At 41.1% G+C, this 25,951-nt stretch overlaps 1 protein-coding gene across 1 annotated transcript; it reads right to left on the bottom strand.

The window, feature by feature from the left end:
- Positions 1-5,256: 5,256 nt before the first annotated feature.
- LOC132129291 (transmembrane protein 250) lies at positions 5,257-8,162 on the bottom strand. The gene is made up of 2 exons (XM_059540828.1): positions 8,109-8,162; positions 5,257-6,827 (listed from the first exon to the last, which is right to left on the bottom strand). The coding sequence occupies exon 2, from the start codon at positions 6,639-6,641 to the stop codon at positions 6,222-6,224; it is 420 nt and encodes a 139-aa protein (XP_059396811.1). The 5' UTR covers positions 6,642-6,827; positions 8,109-8,162; the 3' UTR covers positions 5,257-6,221.
- Positions 8,163-25,951: the final 17,789 nt, after the last annotated feature.

Below are 25,951 nucleotides of genomic sequence, written 5' to 3'. Positions count from 1 at the left end.
ATCTTTTAGTTTATTTTTAAAAAAAAACTACCAGTACTTCAGATATGAAACTGTACAAGTGCTTCCTAAGTGTTCAGCCTAAACTGGATTCAAATCAGTACCTTACTCACAGACGCCTCAGTCATGGGTATTGAGGGTGGAAGAGTGCGCTGTTCATCCAACCCCCCCCCCCCCCCCCCCCCCCCCACACACATTCCCAGCTAATGATAACTGATGAGACTGAATTATGAAAATGCTCTCTAGGTTAAGACAAATGAAGGTGAGACTAAGTATGTCTCAAAGTGGGATATGTACAGTATAAGATTTGTGTCATTCAAAATATGAATTAATCAAGTATAATCAATGTAAATATAGCCATGTTTGTAATCTACTATTATGATCACGTGTTTCCTGTATGTAAAGAGGCCTGCAGGAGAGTAATTAGATTATTCTACTATTATGATCATATGTTTACTGTGTGTATGGACCACTGCAGGAGAGTAAAATGTGTAGTTTGTATGGGGGTAGAAGGACTGTGTATGAAATGTGTTAAACGCCTTGAAGAAAAACTCTATTTAAAGAGTGTGCAGACACAGACTTGACAGATTTTCTGCAGAGTTTCTCGGCTTCATCATCTCTGATAATAAAGTCTATCTTCTGGCATCAAAACCTCAAGACTTCGAGAGTGATTTTTCACAGAAGCAGCAGAAGCTACGACACCATTAGGTCACAACTGCCCCTATTATTTGCCCTCTCTCTCTCTCTCTCTCTCTCTATATATATATATACATACAGTATATATATATATATATATATATATATATATATATATATATATATATATATATATATATATATATATATACAGTACAGACCAAAAGTTTGGACACACCTTCTCATTCAAAGAGTTTTCTTTATTTTCATGACTATGAAAATTGTAGAGTCACACTAAAGGCAGCAAGGGCTATTTGACCAAGAAGGAGAGCGCCAGATGACCTGGCCTCCACAGTCACCGGACCTGAACCCAATCGAGATGGTTTAGGGGTGAGCTGGACCGCAGACAGAAGGCAAAAGGGCCAACATGTGCTAATCATCTCTCGGGGAACTCCTTCAAGACTGTTGAAGACCATTTCAGGTGACTACCTCTTGAAGCTCATCAAGAGAATGCCAAGAGTGTGCAAAGCAGTAATCAAAGCAAAAGGTGGCTACTTTGAAGAACCTAGAATATGACATATTTTCAGTTGTTTCACACTTTTTTGTTATGTATATAATTCCATATATAATTCCACATGTGTTAATTCATAGTTTTGATGCCTTCAGTGTGAATCTACAATTTTCATAGTCGTGAAAATAAAGAAAACTCTTTGAATGAGAAGGTATGTCCAAACTTTTGGTCTGTACTGTATATATATATATATATATATATATCCTGATTTTTTAGAATAAAAGAATAGTTTTGCACACAAGAGGGCCTTTGGACACCTAACACTCCTAAGAGTGTGTTATTGCCATTAATTAGCACAGTTAACTTTTTTTTTTTATTATTATTATTATTTTGATTGCACACCAGTATTATGTAACTTTCTTTTTTTTTTTTATTGTGTTCATTACTTTTGCTATTTTTTACGGTGCCTGTAAGGTGACTTGTTCGGTTTACTTACTTTTGTCGTGGGAACGTCATATTATGTCGTGGCCATGAGATCATTTTGTCGAGGTAACGACATCCTTATGTCGTGGCCTCGAGATGCTATGTTGAGGGAACAACATCCATTTCTCGTGTCCAAGACTTATGTTGAGGAAACGACATGTTTTTCTCGTGGCCACGAGTTTAATGCGTAAACAAACCTGCGTGACCATAGCAACCCGGGATTATCAGAGATGGATTCTTTCATATTTTATCTTGAATTAAGTAATTATTATATTAAACATATGCTTTGGCTACCGGGCTGTATTACATGCGATTGTCAGCATTTAAATGAAGTTTATCATAAATAAATATTACATAAAGTGCAGAATAAAATATAAAAACTTTTTTTTATCCATCCTACAGTCTTGTAAATCCATTAACTGATAGTCTTTCCCCCGTAATATGTGTGCATTATTATTATTATTAGCCTATTATTATTGGTTATTTTTTTATTTCGTTTATATTTTTTTTCTTTTTTTTCTCCAATTTCGATCTCTTTACTTAACATTCTGAATACTTTTGTAAATAATAGCTTACTGTAAATGCTCGACATTAACATAAAAGGTCATAATGTAAATGCTTAAATTTTATATGCATAACTAATATAATAATTTCGTAATTCAAAATAAAATATGAATGAATCCATCTCTGATATTCCCGGGTTGCTATGGTCACGCAGGTTTGTTTACGCATTAAACTCGTGGCCACGAGAAAAACATGTCGTTTCCTCAACATAAAAGCCCTTTCACACCGGATGCGTAACGAAAAAGCAAAACGAAAAAGCGAATAGTTCGCGTGCGAATAGTTCGCGTCAAAGCCATTCACATCAGCCGCGACGCGAATTTGCGATGTCTGTGACGTTCAGAGAGCTTCAACATTACAAAACTTTCGCGCCGACAGTTGAGAAAATGGACACTTCAACATCATCATCCAGTGAAGACGAGCTTTTCATTTTCTTTAAAAGACAGAAAAGAAGGTTTTGGGTGCACCCAGTCCTAAAGAACAGAGAGTCTGAAGGGGAGTATGCCAATCTTGTACAGGAGCTAAAACTTTATCATGGCCGGTTCCGCACTTACTTTGGGATGTCTGTGGGACAATTCGAGGAGCTCCTTCAGATAGTGGCACCGCATCTGACGAGACAAACCACAAACTTCAGGGAACCAATTGATCCGGAGCAGCGTCTGGCAGTCTGCTTAAGGTGAGCTGTCCTCTTAAAAACATCAGCCCATAGAACACACACACAAGTAATCAGAAGATCCGTCATTTTTGCTGTGACGTCACCTTTGTTTCCTTGTATGTAATTGGCTGAAGCCTTTTTGTCGCCTCAAAAGTAAAAAAAAATCGACATCGAAGCGAAAAAAATAAAAGTCGTTTTTTCGCCTCAGCACATTCGCGTTCGGTGTGAAAGCACTCATTACACAAACAGCTGATCAAAAAATAAAACCATCGCGCGAATTATTCGCGCGTCAAAATCGCGTCCAGTGTGAAAGGACCTTAAAGGACTGCCAGACGCTGCTCCGGATCAAATGGTTCCCTGAAGTTTGTGGTTTGTCACGCGAACTATTCGCTTTTTCGTTTCGCTTTTTCGTTACGCATCCGGTGTGAAAGGGCCTTAAGTCTTGGACACGAGAAATGGATTGTTGTTCCCTCAACATAGCATCTCGAGGCAACCACATAAGGATGTCGTTACCTCGACAAAATTATCTCGTGGCCACGACATAATATGACATTCCCACGAGTTAATATGACGTTCCCACAAATTAATATCTCGTGGCCACAACATATTATCACGTTCCCACGAGTTATTATTTCGTGGCCACGACAAAACTAAGTAAACCGAACAAGACACATTACGGGCACCGTAATTCTTATATACAGTGGCAGGGGCGTTGAACAAGATCTCGGGCCCTATGCATAGGCAGTCCTGATGGGCCCCCATGGCCCCGTCCATGAAAATATCCAGGTAAAATAAAATATATTCCAGACTTTTCAAGGGCCCTCTCTTCCTTTGGGGCCCTGGTAATCAGTACTGGTTTTACCCCCCTGTACAGTGGGTATAGAAAAGAATCACCCCCTTTAAAATAATCCCATTTTGTTGCTTTGCAGCCTGAAAATAAGATAGACACCATTTTTGTTTTATTAAGCTGTATTTACTCATTGCAACTAATAACACCCAAGTGAAAGATATAACACCAATATGTCAGATTTTTTATATTTTTTTAAAACCAGAATCACTGAGTTGGAAAAAAATGATCACCCCCTTGTGTCAGTATTCTGTTGAACCACCTTTTGCTTTAATTACAGCCTTAATTTAATTACCCCAGTTTGTTGTTGGGATATGCCTTTACTAATTTTGCACATCTAGAATTTGCAATATTTGCCCACTCTTCTTTGCAGAACTGTTCAAGTTCAGTTCAATTTGATGATGACCGTTTGTGGACTATAGTCTTCAAATCATTCCACAGATTTTCAGTGGGGTTTGAGTCTGGGCTCTGACTATGCGATGCAAGGACATTCACCTTTTTCTCCTTAAACCACTGTGTTCTCAGTTTTTCTGTGTGCGTTTTGGGTCATTGTCGTGTTAGAAGGTAAACCTTCTTCCAGTTGACAGCTTTCTGGCAGAGGGCAGGAGATTTTCCTCAATAATTTTATGGTATTTTGCCCCATCCATTCTTTCCTTCTATCCTGACAAGTGCTCAAGTCCCTGCTTCAGAGAAACACCCCATCACAGGATATTGCCACCTTCATGCTTTACCGTAGGAAAGGTGTTATTTGGATAGAGAGCTGTATTGGTTTTCCACTGGACATATCGTTTGGTGTTGAGGCCCCAGAATCTTCAAGGTGCATTTTGGTAAAGCTCAGTTGTGACTGCATGTGATCTTTCTTGAGGAGAGGCTTTTTTCTTGCCACCCTCCTATACAAGAATATGTAATATAGTTGTCACATGCATACGATAACCCCTCTTTGTCATAAATTCCTGCAGCTGCCTCTTGGTCACATATCTGACCAGTTTCCTCCGGGCTCTTTCATCCAGTTTGGAGCGACGTCCTGATCGAGTGAGGGCCTGTGTTGTACCAAATACCTGCCACTTCTTATAATAGTAATAGACTTCACAGTGCTTCTAGGCATTGAAAAAAAACTTTGAATTTTTTTTGTATCCATCTCCTGACTTGTGCCTGTCCACAACTTTATCGCAGAGATTTTTTGACAGTGTCTTGCCATCCATAGTTGATTGTTAACTTCAATAACTTCAACTACCAAGCTCTTTTCATGCTGAGCTGATAATGACCATAGCTGATCACAGTTGAAAGTCAAACACCTGATTGAGTTTGCAAGTCATTTTAGGAGGGGGTGATCCTTTCTGCAACTCAGTGTTTATAAGTTGCACTGAGTAAATAAAGCTGTGTCCATCTTCATTTCAAGCTGCAAAGCAACAAAATGTGAGGGGGGTAATTCTTTTCTACACCCACTGTATAAATATATCTGTGTTTTATTGTTCTCAAGAAATCAAAATCGGCCCCTAAAAACCTATATTGGTCAAAATCACAGAATATCCAATAACTCCTCTTTAAAACAAAAGTAGAACTCAGTTGTCTGGGACACATTTATTATACACAGAAGTCATAAATGCACACCAGTGAGAATTACACAATTTTTATATAAATAGTGTCATAGTGTTTCGATGCTATTCCTGAGATGCTATTGAACTGTGCTACACCACTACAACCATCTGAGCATGTCTGCGCTAGTAGATACGTGTCCCTCCAAGGGAGTTCACCATTTGACATACTGTAGGTGATTCTCCAGTTATTCGGCAGCTGAAGATTTGTCATCAGTTCAGTGTTCATCAGGGCACTGACCCTTCTGTATTGAGTTGTACAATGGCTTGTCTGAAATGTCACTTGTGGCCGTTCAGTTTCAGAACAAAAGACCATGCTTGGCCAAGTCTGAGGCATATGATGTTTGATCCTCAAACAATAGGAGATTGTACTCACTCATTTTACTTTCATACCAGGCTGGCGCCAATAACACCACACTAATGCAACATGGGGCATCAGACTCATGCTCTGATTGGCATCATACAAATAATATGGTCTGAACACCGCAAATAAGCTGGAAGAGGCCAATTAGTGAAGAATATATCTGCATGAGAATGGAAGGAAGGAAATACCACCTTTTCAAAAGAAACTAAATCAAAGCACATGCAGATCTAAAAACATATGAGGCATTGGTTTAGTGACAAAAAAACAAAAAAACAAAGTTAATGATATTCACCAATGCACAATGTTAGAATACAACACACAACAGATTTGATTAATTTAAAACCTTGAAAAACAATTAAAAAACAGTCATAACATTTTTTCTTACACTGGACTGAAATGCTGTATGCAAACCGTGGAAAAGCATTTTAGCTCTTTTAATGAGTGTTTCACACATGTTCTCAGTTCTGTCATGATGTGTAAAAGTTGCATGCTCAAAAAGCAAATCAAAGACAGTTTGATTAAGCATAAGACTTCTGTCCTTCAACACAGATTTCACTCAGCCAGTCAGAGGTTCACATATCTACAAAGACCATGAAACACCATCCCAGGCCTCCAATCAGAAACATGGTAACATGCATGCTGTATATAAACAGATCATTGAGGATGCCGAAGTCCAGCCGGCGGTGACCCAGCAGCAGGAGAATGACAGACAGCTTATACTGAAGGCGAAGGAAAATTCGCACGCTCACGTACTGCAGGCAGAAGAGTGCAGACAGCGCCACCCAGAGGAGGGATGTAAAAAGGCTGCAGCCAAAATAAAGAAGGAATCGGATGAAACTATACATCCATCGAGACTTCAGGTACAGGTCAAAGTTGTTGTATTTGGTGCGTACGAGTTGGGCGGTGCGCGCAGGGCCACAGGCCGAGTGCATGCAGGTAGTGTGAGGGCCGTGGAAGGAGCGAACCCTCCGTGGGATGGGGATGACAGGCATGGGTGGGCCTGGAAACCCCCTGGATTCAGGAAGTCCCACTAACAGGACTCTTCCGGTAACTCCAGGGCTGCATGTTGCGTAACAGGATCACCTGCAGCTAACTAAAATGCAGACGGATGTTAATATGATGTTCCCATGACTTAGTGCATTGGTGCTCACCCAGTGGGCATCTCCATAGCACTGAAACTCTAGAGAATAAATAAATAAAATAATAATAACAATAATTAGTGATCATAGATAAATATATCATCCAGGCTGAGCACTCAGCTGATGGCTAATATGAGTAATTATGGTTGTATAGAAGTATAAAATTAAAAAAGCCTGTAAATAATGCACAATGTGTGATAACACATGCTCCGCTAGAATATATTTTGTATAATTTGTGGGCTAACTCGACAGCTTCAGAGACACTGAATACCTTATTAAACCTGTCTCCACTGGAAACACTGATGCTCTCTGATTTTATAAGAATTAGGTTATTTTTACTTGCATTTTCACAACCATTTCTTCTTTCATGTGGTTTGAAAATACAAACGTACTTACTTTTTTCAACAAGGTAAGTTTAGGTATGCCAAGTTGAGAACATATTTTAACTCAATCGAAGACGATGTGTAAATTATTGCAATTTATAGGATTACCTGATTTATTAGCTCTTTTTAATGTTGTTGATATTAACATTAATGCATTAGGCAGATGCATTTATTCCAAACATCCTACTTTGCATTCATGTTGGACATTTGATCAGTTCATGCATTCCCTGGGAATCTAAACCATGACCTTGCTTGGCATTGTTAGTGCCATCCTCTATTGTTTGAGCTTAAGGATTGCTATATTGCCTATAGGTTTTCACATTGCTGAATGTGGTGTGCCCAGCTCATTTCTCATTAGTTTCTCAACAGATCTGTTCCATGTCAGTATCAATGCACACATATCATTAGCTCTCCAGATTATTAGCATTGGCCATTAAAAAAAGTCAATAATAATAAACAGTGCTGTAAATGTGCTATAAACATAATGTTTAATTTGATAGCTTTCTGACAGAATGCATAGCAAAATCCCTTACAAAAGTATTATGGCAATACCATGGTACATAATAAATACCATATTCATAAACCATGCTATTTCCATATTCCAAGAATCCAAAGTATTACCAGTTCTGATTATCATATCATGTATTTATAGCACAGCATCTAAGAGAATACAACAGTACTCTGTCCAAAATCCATAATAATACCTTTTGTGAAGGTTGAAGTGTTAAAAGAACCTAGGGATAAATTAAATGTGTATGTAAACATGCAGAAATCTGCCTATATTTTAAGTAATGGTTAATCTATAAACGCAAGGCCACATATAAAGTTGTTTAACACGCAGATCACATTATCACTCACTCTCGTCACACGCTTCATATGTTACATATTATATATACATTAAATACGATTATATGTGGAATAAGTTAATGAAACTCACAAGCGTTTATGTTGCTTTCATCTTGCTGCTGATGTGCTGCGGCACAGAACACGGTCTGTCGCAAAACACACCGAACCTCTGGTTACTATGACAACAGCCGGACAATTTAAAGGCGCAGTCGCGTCTTTTTAATCTGATGACAGAGTGTAAGCGTCTCAAATTGTTGTTATTTCTAAATGTTTGATCTAATTTGGTTGCTTTAAAATAAATCATATAAAAAATATATAAAGCATTACCTTATTATTTGATTGTGTGTTATACCTTATGTTTTTTTAGGCCTCAATAAAACAAATCATCCTCTGGTAGCTAAAAAGTCTTATATATATATCTATATCAGAATAGAGTAAATCAATCTGTAAAACTGATTATGTATTGTGAAAAGCATGTAAATAACCCTTTCTTGACTCGATACATTATTTTACACTAGCCCAAGGATTATTAATAGATTCATCCATAAGTCTGGAGTGAGCGAACACACTTCAGTCTTGTATATCTGAATAATTACATTTTCACAGCGGGTCATCCCAGTGACATCTGGTGATAAGCCAGAAATCAAACTATTTCAGCAATAGGTGTAAAATACTTTTCATGCACTTTGCTCTGAGTTGAACACTGTTGCAACAGTTTTCATCTCATTATTAAGTACATAATGCTGAATACCTGCATGAATCATTCCCATCTCATGCTTCACACTCAGTTTGTTCTGTTTAACTGTGTTTGTGTGTGTACCTACTTAAGCATATTTTGGGGACAAATTTGTACTCAAAAGTGAGCTAAACCTGACAAAATCTCCAAAAAATCTCCAAAATCTCCTCATTTGTAAAACTGGTTGGTATAAAAATGTTTGTAAAAATGTAAAACGTTTATTTAAATTGTAAATATGCAGAAAGTTTCCTGTGAGGGGTAAGTTTAGGTGTTGGGTTGTTGTATAGTGATAGAATATACAGTTTGTACAGTATAAAAACCATTATGGATATGGAATGTCCCCAATTATATAGGTAAGTTAACATGTGTGTGTGTGTGTGTGTGTGTGTGTGTGTGTGTGTGTGTGTGTGTGTGTGTGTGAGATCCCTCATAAAGTTGTCTGACCTCTGCCTAACTTTTCCAGTGCACTGCGCAGCTCTGCACATCTGCAGATTTATGGCATGACTACGATTGAATTCTGCCTATTTGTCAGATGGCCAGATAGAGAGTGGAGCAGTCCATCTCATGGCAGATTAATCATAATCGGAGGCACTAGAAAAGAAAGAGTTTATTATGACCGTAAATGGGGCGCCCGATCACTTTGTGCAAGATTTAAAGACACATTATGCAAAATCTGAAAAACAAACCTTATAATACTTAATCAAACATGCATAAAACTTTCATCAGGTCTAAATAATTAACTTGCTTTAAGAGATTGTGATTACTTTTACTAAATTAACCAAAAATGTAATGATTTCAGCAGCAGTCAGGGTTGATGATGAGCTTTCTGTGGATACGAAAGGAATTTGTGACGTGATGGTATCTTTAACCAGGGGTTTTCAAACCCTGCACTGCACACTTCTCCCTCATCTAACACCTGATTCAAATCATCAAATCATCTGCAAGACATCAACTGAGTGTGTCTGATAAGTGAGATATGCAAAATGTGCAGTGCTGGGTTTGAAACCCCCTGTCTTTAACACACTCGACCATTTTGAGAGTCAGATGAAGTTTTCATGTTTTGCTTTTGCTTCTACTTGCACAATATTATGAATATCAACTGCCTTCAAACTCACGTCCAAGTGTTCTCTTACCGTATTGTATTTTTGCAGGCCAAAAAAAAATTTACATTTGAGCACCATTGTCATGAAGTCTGGATGCATCCGAAATCACATACTTCCCTACTACTACTACCTACTACTTCCGGCGTGATTCTGAAGTGTGCGTACAATGAACACTTTACTATACCATGAGGCCACAGGAGAGGATTTATGAATGTCAGTGACGCAACGCAACTGGTCATGTGACAATGACCATATGGCGAGTATAATATGTCCAGATTACATTCATACTACGCACATTCATATATCCCCCACCTTTTTCCTGAAGTTGGAAGTCTCACCCAACTCATACTGGAACAATGCTTTACATTTCCAGTCTGTGATGGAAACTTATTTTTCAAGCCAATAATATAACACTTAACCTGTTAAAATGGTTTTAAAAATCACATGGTGCCATCGTTTCATTACTTTGCAGCAGACATGGGACCAAGTCACACATGTGCAAGTCTCAAGTAAGTCTCAAGTCTTAACCTTCAAGTCTCAAGTAAGTCCCAAGTATTTTTTTCTTGGGCAAGTCAAGTCAAGTCAAGTCACAAGTTATGTCAAGTCAAGTCAAGTCAAGTCCTGTAGTAAGTCAAGTCAAGTCCAAGTCAAGTCACCTTATTATTGTAATTTTACCTGCAGAATCTGATCTTAATAAAGTTAAAGACAAGATATAAGTAACAGTAAATTAAAATAATTTGGATTTGCATTGTAAATACTCATGTTCAGTAAAATACATCATGGAATCAAACAAAATTGTAACTTCATAAAATTATTTATTTTTCACTTCTGCCAACAGAAATGTTTTACATTTTCAACATTGAGTCCATAAAACAAATAACAGCTAAACATCCAACAGACTCCTCTCTGAACACCCCTCTCCCTCTCCCTCTCCCTCTCTCTCTCTCTCTCTCTCTCTCTCTCAAACGACGTGACGTGACATGACATGACATGACATTCGGCCAAGTATGGTGACCCATACTCAGAATTCGTGCTCTGCATTTAACCCATCCGAAGTGCACACACACAGAGCAGTGATAACACACACACACACTGTGAACACACACCCGGAGCAGTGGGCAGCCATTTATGCTGCGGCGCCCGGGGAGCAGTTGGGGGTTCGATGCCTTGCTCAAGGGCACCTAAGTCGTGGTATTGAAGGTGGAGAGAGAACTGTACATGCACTCCCCCCACCTACAATTCCTGCCGGCCCGAGACTCGAACTCACAACCCTTCGATTGCAAGTCCGACTCTCTAACCATTAGGCCACAACTTCCCCTCAAACACAGTTTACATACAACATTAAACTTTCTTACATTTCTCCTCTCTCTCTCTCTCAAGTTCAAGTTGCTTTATTGGCATGACATTTGAGTTACAGTATTGCCAAATTTAGCATTTAGATACAGAATAAAATATGATTACAATAAAATACAATAAAAATAGCAGCAGCAGATAATATTTCTAATATTAATAAAAGTAATTATATAGAATTAAGAATATAAAATAAAACAGTTGAATACAATAAATTATCCCTTTCGTATGGTGTATAAATATTTAGTAGCTATTCAGAATCAGAATCAGAATCAGAATGAGCTTTTATTGCCAGGTATGTTTACACATACGAGGAATTTGTTTTCGTGACAGAAGCTCCGCAGTACAACAGAATGACAGCGACAGAACATAAAACACATAATAAAAGAATATAAAAATACAAAAAATACAAATAAGTAGACAAGGAATGACAATATACAAATTGACAATTGTAGGCAGGTATATTACAAAAATGCAGTTATGTATGTACATGTATATTATGTGCAAAATTTAAGTGTATTCTAAGTATGTGTGTTAGATAAATTAAGTGTATGTGTATATAAATATAAAGTGTAGTGTGTTCAGTCTGTTCAGTGTGTATCAGCTGTTCATAAGATGGATTGCCTGAGGGAAGAAACTGTTCCTGTGTCTGGTCGTTCTGGCGCTCAGTGCTCTGTAGCGTCGACCAGATGGCAACAGTTCAAAGAGGGAGTGTGCTGGATGTGAGGAGTCCAGAGTGATTTTAACAGCCCTTTTGCTCACTCTGGATAAGTACAGGTCTTGAATAGATGGGAGAGTTGAACCGATGATTCGCTCAGCAGTCCGGACTACCCTCTGTAGTCTTCTGAGGTCCAATTTAGAAGCTGAGCTGAACCAGACAGTTACTGAAGTGCAGAGGATGGATTCGATGATGGTGGAGTAGAACTGTTTCAGCAGATCCTGTGGCAGGTTAAACTTCCTCAGCTGGCGAAGGAAGTACAACCTCTGCTGGGCCTTTTTCACAATGGAGTCAATGTGAATGTCCCACTTCAGGTCCTGAGAGATAGTGGTGCCCAGGAACCTGAATGACTCCACTGCAGTCACAGTGCTGTTCATGATGGTGAGTGGGGAAAGTGCAGGGGGGTTTCTCCTGAAGTCCACAGTCATCTCCACTGTTTTGAGCGTGTTAAGCTCCAGGTTGTTGAGAGTGCACCAGACAGCCAGCTCTTTAACCTCCTGTCTGTAAGCAGACTCGTCACCGTCCTGAATGAGGCCGATGAGAATGGTGTCATCTGCAAACTTCAGGAGCTTGACAGAGGGGTCCTTAGATGTGCAGTCATTAGTGTACAGGGAGAAGAGCAGTGGGGAGAGAACACAGCCCTGGGGAGCTCCGGTGCTGATTGTACGGGTGCTGGATGTGTATTTTCCCAGCCTCACTAGCTGCTGCCTGTCTGTCAGGAAGCTGTTGATCCACTGACAGACGGAGGTGGGCACGGAGAGCTGAGTTAGTTTGGGCAGGAGGAGGTTTGGCATGATCGTATTCAAAGCCGAGCTGAAGTCCACAAACAGGATCCTCACATAGGTCCCCGGTCTGTCTAGGTGTTGCAGAACATAATGCAGTCCGATGTTTACTGCATCGTCCACAGACCTGTTTGCTCTGTAGGCAAACTGAAGAGGATCTAGCAAGGGTCCAGTGATGTCCTTCAGGTGGGCCAGCACCAGTTTTTCAAATGACTTCATGACTACAGACGTTAGAGCCACAGGCCTGTAGTCATTTAGTCCTGTAATTTTGGATTTCTTTGGGATGGGGATGATGGTGGAGCGTTTGAAGCATGAAGGGACTTCGCACAGCTCCAGCGATCTGTTGAAGATCTTTGTGAAGATGGGGGCCAGCTGGTCAGCACAGGATTTCAGACAGGCTGGTGTAACACAATCTGGGCCTGGTGCTTTTTTTCTTTTCTGCTTCCGGAAGACCTGGCGCACCGCATCCTCGCTGATCTGTATTGCAGGTGTGGGGGATAGGGGGGATGCAGGAGGTGTGAATGGTGAGAATGCTTGATTGGAGAGGTGTTCAGGATGGGTTGCAGGAGCTGTTAATGGTGTGAACGGTTGTTTGGAGAGGCATTCAGGGTTGGTTGCAGGAGTTGTTATTGGTGTGAACGGTTGTGTGGAGAGGTGTTCAGGGCAGGTGATGGGTGTTCTTTCAAACCTGCAGTAAAACTCGTTCAGATCGTCTGCCAGTCGTTGATTTTCCACAGTGCTGGGGGGTGGTGTCTTGTAATTGGTGATCTTCTTTAGACTTTTCCACACTGATGCTGAGTCGTTCGAAGTGAACTGAGTCCTTATTTTTTCAGAATAATTCCTCTTTGCCACTCTGATCTCCTTTTCCAGTGTGTATTTAGCCTGTTTATACAAGACATTGTCCCCCTTCCTGTAAGCATCTTCTTTGGCCTGACGGAGCTGTCTGAGTTTTGCAGTGAACCACGGTTTGTCATTGTTGTAATTTAGTTGAGTCTTGGTAGGAATACACATATCCTCACAGAAACTGATATATGATGTTACGGTCTCTGTGAGTTCGTCCAGATCGGTGGCAGCAGCTTCAAAAACACTCCAATCAGTGAGGTCAAAACAAGATTGTAAATCCTGCTCTGCTTCATTAGTCCATCTTTTTACGGTCCTTAATACAGGTTTAGGTGATTTTAGTTTCTGCCTGTAGGTCGGTATAAGATGAACCAGAAGGTGATCAGAACGTCCCAAAGCTGCTCGTGGAACAGAGTGATATGCATCCTTTATTGTGGTGTAACAGTGATCCAATATATTACTGTCTCTGGTGGGACATGTAACATGCTGTCTGTATTTTGGCAGTTCACGGGAGAGATTGTCTTTATTAAAGTCCCCGAGAATGATTAAAACAGAGTCCGGGTGTTGTTGTTCTATCTCTGTGATGTGCTCAGCGAGTTTCTGTAAAGCCAGACTTACTTGCGCTTGCGGAGGGATGTAAACACTAACCAGAATGAGCGAGTGAAACTCCCGCGGCGAATAGAACGGCTTGCAGTTGACAAACTGCATTTCTAGATCAGGACAGCACATCTTCTTTAACACAATTACATCTGTACACCACCGTTCATTGATGTAAAAGCATGTCCCGCCGCCGCGCGATTTCCCCGTTGATTCTGCGTTGCGATCCGCTCTAAAGAGCTGAAAGCCCAGCAGATGGAGCGCACTGTGCGGTATGGCGTCATTCAGCCAGGTTTCCGTGAAACACAGAGCAGCAGAGTGTGTGAAATCCTTATTTGTCCGAGAAAGCAGAAGGAGTTCGTCCGTTTTGTTGGGTAGAGAGCGTAGATTTGCCAGATGGATGCTAGGCAACGGCGTTCGAAATCCGCGCTTCCCGAGTCTGACGAGCGCGCCAGCTGGCTTTCCCCGCCTGCGCGTCCTGAAGCGTTTGATCAGCGCCGCTGCTCCTCCGATAACAATATTCAGTGAAACGTCTGAATAATTGAAATCCGGAAAAACATCTTGTGGTGCGTTCTGCCGAATGTTCAGCAGTTCATCCCTGGTGAAACTGATTGCAGGAATATAACTAAAGACAGGACAAACTAACAAAAAGACAAAAACATATGCAGAGCACGTCACGGAGGCAGCCATCCTGTACCGGCGCCAAGTCAATTATTTCAATATTGTTGTTGGAATATTGACTTATTCCAAGTCAATATTGTGACTGCCGTCTCATTCTCTCCAAGTATATAGAGTAGTTTCTCCGAGTCATTTAGAGACAAGAATGAACGATTCAAAGCTTCAAACTGTGGGAAGAATGTTTTCTCTTGTAGTGCTGTATTTGGGACAGACAAGAAGGAAGTGTTTCTCATCCTCTGTTTGATTCAGCTCACAGTGTTTGCCTCTCTTCTCTTGGTAGCCAGGATCTTTTATGTCTACCAATCTCTATTTCCAAATCATGATCACTGAGTCGATATTTTGAAAGGATTTGTCTTTCTTTTAATTGCTTGAGTGATAAGTAATTTGCCAGTTTTGTGGTTCTGTTTATAGGGCCGAATAACACTGGAGTTTGGTTTGGAGCTCAAATTCATTTTTTTCATTTTTCATCATAATTATACTTCAGATTTTTGTCAATTAGTTTCTGAATGTTTGGGTTGTGATTGGAGTCAGACTCAGTTTGGGTTTCCTTCATCAGGTGAAGCACGAATGTGTTTCTCTCTCACTCTCTCTCTCTCTCTCTCTCTCACACACACACACACACACTCTCTCTCTCAGAGTACATCCCTAAGTCATTACCTCTATTACAAGGTACTGCACTTGCAAAATATAAGATTCGAGAGTCTTGTCTGCAAGCCGAGCACGATGTGGCCTATCCCACCATGTATGCGCCACCGGTATGCGCGCTCATAATGGAAGCAACGCGGTCGCGACGCACACGCGGTGCGACACGCTCGACGCCTCAGAGGCGCAACTGCCCGGGCGCTTTGGAAACAATGAGAAAGCGGCGCGACTAGCGATTTCCACGCGTTTTTAGGCGCGAATTATTGACGACAAAAGCAATGACCCTCAGTACCCCTCAAGCTGAGATGTTGATGTGATGTGATATCTGATCTAAGTGGGCGTGGTCTGCATAAGGTAGAGAGGGCATGACTGATGATGTCATGACATGACAACGCGATTCTCAGCCTGCGCTCCAGCTGAGTAATCAATTTTATTTTTTAAAAATAATTTATATATTTTATATTCAAACTGAAAACATAATGTGATTAACACTCAAGTCATTCAAGTCATCCTGTCTCAAGTCAAGTCAAGTCCCAAATCTTTAACTTCCAAGTCCGAGTCAAGTCTCAAGTATTTTATTTTTTGTCAAGTCAAGTCACAAGTCTTAAAAATAGTGACTCGAGTCAACTCGAGTCCAAGTCACCAAGTCACAAGTCCCCATGTCTGCTTTGCAGTGTCACAATGACCGTCTTTTTGCAGTAACTCAACTGTCATACAGTGGCCCGAGGTTAGCTGCATTGAAAACAGATTCGCCCACATATCACAGCTCCCTACTGGGGTGACGTTTGGGTTTTTTGTCAACAAAATGATAAAAGCACACATTATTTTATTATTTCACACAGAATAGCTGCAAGCCATGTTTGTTTTCTCTTGGCATCATTTATGCAAGAGATACACTGCCTGACATGGACAAATTTGCTGGTGCGCAAAACAAGTACTTTACCTCTAGGACCAGAACTCAATAGCATCTAAATTGAAGTTAGAATCCATCATGGCAGAGCTCATAGATTACTCTGGAAAAATATTTATTGAACATACTATTTTTGCAGTCGCAAAGTAATTACTTTTTCAAAAAGTACCTTGTTTATTTATTTATTTTTTTAGTTAAAGCAATGGTATTTTTGTGATTTTTTTTTGCAACTTTGGAGTCCCCTACAATTAAGTTAGTGGAATTCATAATTAAACAACTGCCGTAATTACATGTGCATTTGATGCTGCCATGAAGCAGTCCACCCTTTTCATAGAATTTTGTAGCCGCTCACTTACAAACTTACAAACTCCCTGAACAGACGTTTGGGGAAGAAAAAGAAGCCATGAAGTCAATGTATCTTCAGAATTATTTGAAACTTGTATTTCAAGGTAAAAACCTTTTTGGGACATTATCCCAGACAGAGTTTAAATGAAACCTCTGGTGTTGTTTGGTCATTAAGATGTTAAAAATTAGTTTTTTATTTTAATTAAAAAAATCACTACTTGATCGGAATGGTACGAAAATCTATGCATTTTATGTGACTGCACACACACACACACATACACACACACACACACACACACAAAAATCATTGACTTGATTAAAAAAGCTAAATGGTTGTAAAAAAGGTACTCGTGTTCTGTTGTTCGCAGTCAAAGATGACCACCACTGGAAATGAATAGGAAATATATGGAAGCCTGTTTCCACCACTGAATAAAAAATCAAAAAGGTTATTGTGACTTTTTATCTCAAAATGAAGTTTTTTTTCTCAGAATTGCATGATATAAACTCTCAATTGAGAGTTATAAAGTCAGAATTGCAAGATATAAAGTCACAATAGCGAGAGAAAAACATGCAAATCTGATTTTTTTTTCTTGCAATTCTGAGTTTTTTTCTCAGAATTGTGCGAAATAAACTCGAGTTAAAGTCCAATCTGGGATGTGGAGGGTTAATGTTGTGTTCTCAGAATTGTGAGTTGACTCACAATTGCATGTTATAAAGTCACATACAATTATATAAAGAGAATATAAAGAGAAAAAGTTCAGAATTGTGAATAAAAAATTTAAAATACGCAAAAAATTTTTTTTTGTGTGTGTGTATAATCTACAAATCATTCACAATGCAGAAAAAAAGTGTACAGGAATGAAGGGGTGAAAATATAAAATATCAAGAGAGCAAAATAGACAGACTCCACCCCACCCCCCACATACACATATGAAATAGTGTGATTGTAAAACAAAACATTATTGTGAATGTGTGAAATAAATAACAGGGCCTGTATTTATCAAGCCTCTGAGAATTACTCTCAAGAACGCTTTTTCAAATTACACTAAATTCATCATTTCATTTCATCACCATTCCCCTTGTGGAGTGGGCTCTCACAGCAATAGAGCATTCCAGTCCTTCTGATGCATATGCCAAAGCTATTGCATCAATAATCCAGTGAGAAAGTCTTTGCTTAGTGACCGGCAGACCCTTCTGGAGGCCTCCAAAGCAAATAAACAGCTGTTCTAAACAGTTTAGAACGTTCCACATAGACTTGCAGAGCCCTAACAGGACCAGGGACGTGCGGTCAGGGTAGGCAGGGTAGGCAGTGCCTCACCAAAGGAAATGTTGACATTACATTTATTAATTACAAGAGCTTTATTAATTCACCACATTATTAATTGCATTAATTTTATTCCAAATATTATTTTTTGTAACAAAAATTTTCAGGAATACACATAATATACTCATTTTGCCATTGTTTGCTCCTAAAAACCGTTGTTTCATGCAGGAAATTCAAAAGCCATGGCCATTGAGGCAGAGGTGAGCGGTGCCTCTTTGGTCCATAGAACGTAGTTTATGTAGATTTGCGCATGCGCAGTCAGTTCTCATGCTGTCTTGAATTATCAACATTGAGGCAGAGACCGAGCTTGCTTCATGTCACGTGATCTACTCGCTCTAACTCAATCCGCGCGCTTCCCGAATACTAGCATCTAGCACCCCTGCTGTGCGCTGAAACCAAAATGTTATCTTCCATACCCTGCGCGCCGTCACGTCACCTCAGCCACATTTGTACTTTATGTCTAAGGGTTAAAATGCTGTTTTGTAGTTCTCTTTTTTAATCCTGGTGTGCCGTCGCCAGACGCTCATTGCGTGTCGGTGTGTGCGCCTAGCAGTTTGTAGGAGCGAATAAGCTGTTTTTGTACTTTAAAGCTGTACTGCTGACGCAATGTTTTCTGACTGTAGCCTGGTGCGCCGTCACCAGACCAAAAGTGTGTGTGTGTGTGTGTGCGCCGTGGCTGTCTGTGCGCGTTTGCGCATTTTGATGGAGTGACTAGGCTGCCGCGCCGCCTCCTTCTCTGTGTCCCGCACAAAACATTTGTTTGTTGTATAAGTCATAAGATAGATGTGTCCATTAATTTGATTATTATATTTGATTGTGCATTAGCCTCACATGACTGACTTTGCTGAATGCAGGCAGCGATCTGATGATGCCTGATATGAACTTGGGTTGCTAAATTAACTGAATGAATATATGAACATATATTCCACACATTGATAGGTCACAGCCTACCCATGACAAGATTTCACCGCACGTTACTGAACAGGACAGAGAGTGTTCGGTCCCTGTTCGCCGTCTGCAGCGGGGAACGCCAATGGGGATATTACTTGCTCTCTAAAGGAATTAGAGAGCACTTTAGCAAGATAGCCATGTCTCGTCTTCAAGATGAACTTGCAGTGATAGAGCCCAAACTCAAGACACGAGGCGCTGACCAACAGCGCTTGTAAGTCACCCACACGCTTAACCAACACCAAAGCAGGGAGAAAGGCGTTTTAAGTGGTAAGGGCCACAAGTCAGCCAAACTGAGTGACTGAAATGGGGGCCTTTTTAAGGCATATATACTTTAAGTGTGGATGGGGCATGCCCTTTATCCAGCAGCTCTTGCAGAAAAATTAGCAGCAGGACACGTCACGTGAAAATGGGTCCACTTGCCATGCAGTGCACCAGTTGAGGAATACTGACCATTTCTGGCCATAGAGACGTCTCGTGGATGGCAACCTTGCCTCAAGAATGGTGTTGCTTACTCTGGCTGGGAGCCTATCAGACACCCGTCAAGGCACCAGACATGAAGGCTTCACAGCTCTGGGCGGGGATGCCAAATCATGCCTTTTGCCTGCGAGAGAAGGTCCCTACTTAATGGGATGGGCCACAGGGCCATCGTTACCAGCTGCATCAGCTCTGGAAACCAAGCCTTGTTCTTCCAGAGTGGAGCTACTAAGAGGAGGGAGCATTTGGTTTCCTTGACTCGCCTATTGATTTGGGGAATCAGGGAGATAGGAGGAAATGCATACAGGCAAGCCCTGGGCAAGTTGTGGGCCAGGGCATCTCTCTGTACTAAGAAAAATGTTGTGCAATGAGAGTTGTCTTCCAAGGCAAAGAGGTCTACCTCTGCCTCCCCGAAGGCCTCCCAAATTCACTGTACTGTCTGAGGATGCAGCGCCCAATTGCTCCCAGGTTCATCTTGCCCGGCACATGAACCACCCTTAGAGAGAGGAGTTGTTTCTGTGCCCATAGAAGGAGGCAATGACCAATCTGTATAAGGCATGAGACCTGATGCCACCTTGGTGATTGATATAAGACACCACTGTTGTGCTGTCTGAACGGATCAGGACGTGGTGGCCTTTGATGGCCGAAAGGGAGGAATACAGGGCTAAGGAGACTGACAACATTTCCAGGCAGTTGATATGTAGGCATTGCTGCTGAGCTGTCCAGGAGCCGAATGCCGGATTGCCCTCCAACAGCACGCCCCACTTGGAGTTGGACGCGTCTGTCGTGATCACTTTCTTTCTGGAGGCCATGCCCATCCTCACTCCTGTCTGAAAAAGGCTAGAGGTCCACCAGGTGGCCACAGCTTTGATACAGTGGTGTTCCAACCTGACCAGAAACCTCTTCAACTGCCAAGCGTGGGGCGGGACTCTGGCTTTTAGCCAAAATTGGAGGGGCCGCTTGTGGAGCAGGCCAAGCAGAGCTACGGAGGTAGCCATAAGGCTGAGCAGCCTCTGAAAAACCCTCAGGGGGCGTGTCATCCCCGGTGTGAGGAAAGCCGTCAATCGCAGAATTGTCAGGCACTGATCCAGTGAGATTCATGCCCGCATTAGGGCGGAGTCCAGAACCATTTCCAGAAAGACAGTTCATCATTTGGGCAACAACTGGCTCTTGCCCAGGTTGATGACCAACCCGAGGTGCTCCAAGTGACTAAGCAGCAGCTCCTTGTGGGCGTTCAGTTCCGGTTCTGATTTGGCTAAAACTAGCCAATCGACGAGGTAGTTTAATATGCAGATTCCCATATGCCTGAGAGGGGACAGAGCCATGTCTATGTACTACGTAAAAGTGCGTGGGGCCAGGGGTAGTCCAAACGGAAGGACTGCATACTGATATGCCACTCCCTCGAACATGAATCTCAAGAACGGTTACGAGGGGCTATGTGGATGTGATAGTAAGCATCTTTCAAATCCACTGTCAAAAACCAATCCTTGGGGCAAATATGCACAATAATTTTCTTGACCGTCATAATCTTGAACGACTGGTGCATAAGCGAGCTGATTCCCGAGATTCCCAGAATGGCTGCCAGGCCATATAACGGGAGGCGAGAGGTTTTATTTTCTCAAAAGAGAGCTCGCCTTGAAAAAGCGTAAGTGATTGTGAGGGGATGAGGAATTTTGCTCTTTAAAGTATCTGGGACTACTATTACAGTGGTTAAATATTCGAGCACACGCTGCACCTGCAGGACGTGACCTGATGCAAATGAAATTCCATCTCTCAGAGGTGTTCGAAGAGATGAGGATTGAAGGTGAACTGTTTTTGGGGGCGTTTCAGCCGAGGCGAGAATGGGTCTCCTACTTTTCCTCTCTAGCACCTCAGGACAGCTTTGGCAGCTTGGGGTCCAGGACAGCTCGTGGGCGGGGACCTTGGCGCTTCGCTGACTGAGCAGTAGGGCTCTTCTGGTGGCCCGCAGCTGCCGTGTCAGGGCGTTTAGGGAGGAAGTGATGCAGCACCTGTGACATCTTCTGAGCCTCCGAAAACCGTTCAGTGAACCCATGTACAGCAAAGCCAAATAGCCCTTTCAGCGATACTGGCGAGTCAAGGAAGGCCCTTTTTTCATCGTCCCTGATCTCTGTCAGCGTCAGCCAGAGGTGGGGCTCCAACAGCACCAGGCTGGCCATGGTCTTGCCGATTACTTGCGCTGTGGCCTTTGTAGCACGCAAAGTGAGATCTGTTGCTGTGTGCAGCTCTTTAAAGGCCTCCTGGTGCTCTTGGCCAGACTCATCCATAATGTGAAGAAGTTTGGCTTGAAACACTTGGAGGATCGCCATTGTGTGCAGCACTGAGCCGGCCTGTCTGGCTGCTGCATAAACCCTGTTTGCAATAGCTGAGGTGGTCCTGCAGGGCTTAGATGGATGCGCTGCATGGCCCTTTAACCAAGGGCAGATGGCGGGCACAGATGTGCTCCAATCGTTTCCTCCAGGGGAGGAAGTTTGGTGTATCCCTTTTCATCAGTGCCGTCAACGGTGGTTAGAGCTGCTACAGTAGAGGGGTTTACCCGCTTAGGGTGCTTGCCCACGTTTTGGTAAGCTCGTCCTGGACGGCTTGCAAGAACGAGGCTGGACACTGGAGGGAAGACTGCTGGCGGGTCTCTGGCAGGAACCATTTGTCCAGTAAGCCATGGGCGGGCTCCATCCATCAAGGCGACCTGCGAGGGTAGACAGGAAAGGCTCATGCTCTCGTAAAAAGAGCACGAGATACAGTGGTGCTAACAATGCGTGCTAGAAATTTTCTCTTTGGAAATTGCTCTTTGCTCGGGTGCCGGATACCTGTAGTGAAGCTTGCGTTCACTGCTTCGGCTTCTTCCACGTCGGTAAGCAGAGCTGGAGCTTCTTCCACGGCTTCTTCTTGCAGTCTCAGCGAAGAAATTATCCTTGTCACTGAAGGAAAATAATCTGATGAATGGCGCTACGGGCTGACTTATATAGCAGTCGGCCTTGCCCCTTTTGGTGGGCTAAAGTGCCATTGGTTTGTGCAGCTACACATATGTGAACGAATCAGCCTTCAGCAGAAAGGAAAACAAGTTTACCCATACATAACGGGAGTGAACGTTTGAAAGGGAATTTACAGGTTGGCCTAAATATCTTCACTGAAGCACCTGATATAATTTCATACTTTGGTTTAGTTTTAGATAAATTAGTTTAACATTTCTAGCTTGAGTAAAATTTATATATAGAGGTTAGGCAAATTAATGTGAACACCTGGGAAATACTTCCAAATGCATGTAATCTTCCTACAGTAGATTCAGTCTCCACTTGTTTGTCGTCTATCAGAACATCTAACAGTTTCATTCAGAGATGTTGGAGGAGGGAATCTGCTTCTCACTCTTCTGTCCAACACTGTGGATTGATATCAGCTCCGGTGATTATCTGGCCATAGCAGATCTTGTGCTCCAACTGTTTGTTTTCTGATCACATTTGAACACTGGTGTGTATGTGTGTGTGTGATGGATGTTGCTTTGTGAAGTTTTCCTAGTTAGTTTTTGGGGAAACAAGGTGCAAAATTTGAAAATTTAAGATTACCGTCTCTTTAAGTAGTAGTTCTGTGGTATTTGGACACAATCCTTTTTCATGTTTGACACTCCCCATCATTCACTTTCAGTTTTTGGTCACTATTCTTCTTCACTGATGAAGACTTGCTTTGTGTTCACAGTCATAATCATACAGTCTGTTGCTCTTAAAACACAGATACACTGGGCTGTTAAGGTTATAGATGTCACTAATTTCATCAGGTGTTTGTACTAAGCACTGCTGAATACAACACAGATGTACAAACTAGAAAATATAGAAAATGTAAAGATAATGTAAAGATTTATTTTTCACCAACACAGGTGACATTAACCCCTATAAAAATGGTCTTCATATGATTTTGTCCAACCACTGTGTAGAGTATATATAGAAATGTATATTAGTTTAACAGCAGCACTGTTGTTTCTTGAGGTTCAGTATAGTTGATGTCCACTAGATGGAGATCTATTCCTACCACAATCTGGCTTTGCATTAAATTAAGGTCAGATCATCTGTTTCTCCTGCTGTCAGTTTGAGCTCATGCACTATTACACTTTAAGAGCTGAAAAGGTTCAAAGCACTTCATTTAAAATTCCTGTTGAAATCTTATGTTATTAAATGTTATTAATTGTAAAATCTTTATTTTAAGATGAACAAGCATTTTTTTAAGCTACAATAATATTTTAAGATAAACCATCTAGCAACAACAATAGTAAAATCCTATAAATTTGTGGTGAATTTCTATCATGAATTCAGGATATTTTAATAATACCCACATCAATTGCCAGCTACAAGATTAAAGTGGTTAGGGTCAAAATCCCCTTCCCAACCCAAAATACACTGAAGGTTGATCAATTATTTCATTAACTAAGTAGAGCTCCAATACTTGACGAAAGACAAATTGAATCAATTACCAGAGACTAATCAGAACAAAGGGAACTTTAATTACAAGAAGTTTAATTAAAGCACTTGCCAAGTGTGATATGAAGGGAGCACTTAATATATTCTGGAGGAAAACCACACATCCACAGGAAATGAAAAAAAAAAAACAGGAACATTTTGCTATTACCTCAAACACACACAGGTTGTACAGAGTGTTTATGAATTGTTTTGCCTCTGTGAAGAACACATTAACAGAAAATCTCAAAACCTGCACAATTATTAAAAACATCACTATCAATAAGCAAAGTCAATTTAATGTTTGCAAATTAATCATAATATTATCCTGTCTTTTATTCCAGCTCAGGAAGTCAAAGGAAACGGTCTGTTGTGAGATTGTGGAGAGTGTTAATCTGAAAGGCTTTGAAGGGTTTGGATCAGATGAAACATCTGCAGCAGCAGGATCAGCAGATCAAGACACTCTTTCAGTCTGTTCAGGGTCTGTGCTGCACATTCCCCAAATATTGAGCCCATTCTCATGAAAATGCATATAAATAGTACAGTGTACAATACACAATACAAAACAGAGCATAACATAGCACATAACATATCACAGGGAAATGTGTTAGTGCCTGATAAAACAAGCTGCTCAAACATATACACTACCATTCAAAAGTTTGGGTTCAGGAAGATTTTTGAAAGAAGGCTTCTTTGCTCACCAAGGCTGCATTTATTTGATGAAAAATACAGTAAAACAGTAAAATTCTGAAAAAATATTGCAGTTTAATAAAATATAATTAATTCCTGTGATTAAAGCTGAATTTTCAGCATCATTACTCCAGTCTTCAGTGTCACTTGATCCTTCAGAAATCGGGGTTTTCAGGAAGATTTTCAGTCAGTTTGATCAGTAAAAAGGAAATTTCTTCTCTTGTATTCCACAAAAATGTATGCTGGATTGAAACAACATGAGGATGACTGTTCTTTTAAGGTGAAGACTAATGTTGAGATACAACCCGAATTCCGGAAAAGTTGGGACGTTTTTTAAATTTTAATAAAATGAAAACTAAAGGAATTTCAAATCACATGAGCCAATATTTTATTCACAATAGAACATAGATAACGTAGCAAATGTTTAAACTGAGAAATTTTACACTTTTATCCTCTTAATTAGCTCATTTAAAATTTAATGCCTGCTACAGGTCTCAAAAAAGTTGGCACGGGGGCAACAAATGGCTAAAAAAGCAAGCAGTTTTGAAAAGATTCAGCTGGGAGAACATCTAGTGATTAATTAAGTTAATTGATATCAGGTCTGTAACATGATTAGCTATAAAAGCTTTGTCTTGGAGAAGCAGAGTCTCTCAGAAGTAAAGATGGGCAGAGGCTCTCCAATCTGTGAAAGACTGCGTAAAAAAATTGTGCAAAACTTTAAAAACAATGTTCCTCAACGTCAAATTGCAAAGGCTTTGCAAATCTCATCATCTACAGTGCATAACATCATCAAAAGATTCAGAGAAACTGGAGAAATCTCTGTGCGTAAGGGACAAGGCCGGAGACCTTTATTGGATGCCCGTGGTCTTCGTGCTCTCAGACGACACTGCATCACTCATCGGCACGATTATGTCAATGACATTACTAAATGGGCCCAGGAATACTTTCAGAAACCACTGTCGGTAAACACAATCCGCCGTGCCATCAGCAGATGCCAACTAAAGCTCTATCATGCAAAAAGGAAGCCATATGTGAACATGGTCCAGAAGCGCCGTCGTGTCCTGTGGGCCAAGGCTCATTTAAAATGGACTATTTCAAAGTGGAATAGTGTTTTATGGTCAGACGAGTCCAAATTTGACATTCTTGTTGGAAATCACGGACGCCGTGTCCTCCGGGCTAAAGAGGAGGGAGACCTTCCAGCATGTTATCAGCGTTCAGTTCAAAAGCCAGCATCTCTGATGGTATGGGGGTGCATAAGTGCATACGGTATGGGCAGCTTGCATGTTTTGGAAGGCTCTGTGAATGCTGAAAGGTATATAAAGGTTTTAGAGCAA

This window comes from Carassius carassius, chromosome 4 (assembly GCF_963082965.1).
Source record: "Carassius carassius chromosome 4, fCarCar2.1, whole genome shotgun sequence".
NCBI lineage: Eukaryota > Metazoa > Chordata > Actinopteri > Cypriniformes > Cyprinidae > Carassius > Carassius carassius.
This window is presented reverse-complemented; position numbering and strand designations above follow the sequence as displayed.

What these genes read in the sequence shown, in the direction of transcription:
- LOC132129291 (XM_059540828.1), bottom strand. Translation starts at nt 6,641, where the DNA reads ATGCCTGTCATCCCCATCCCACGGAGGGTTCGCTCCTTCCACGGCCCT.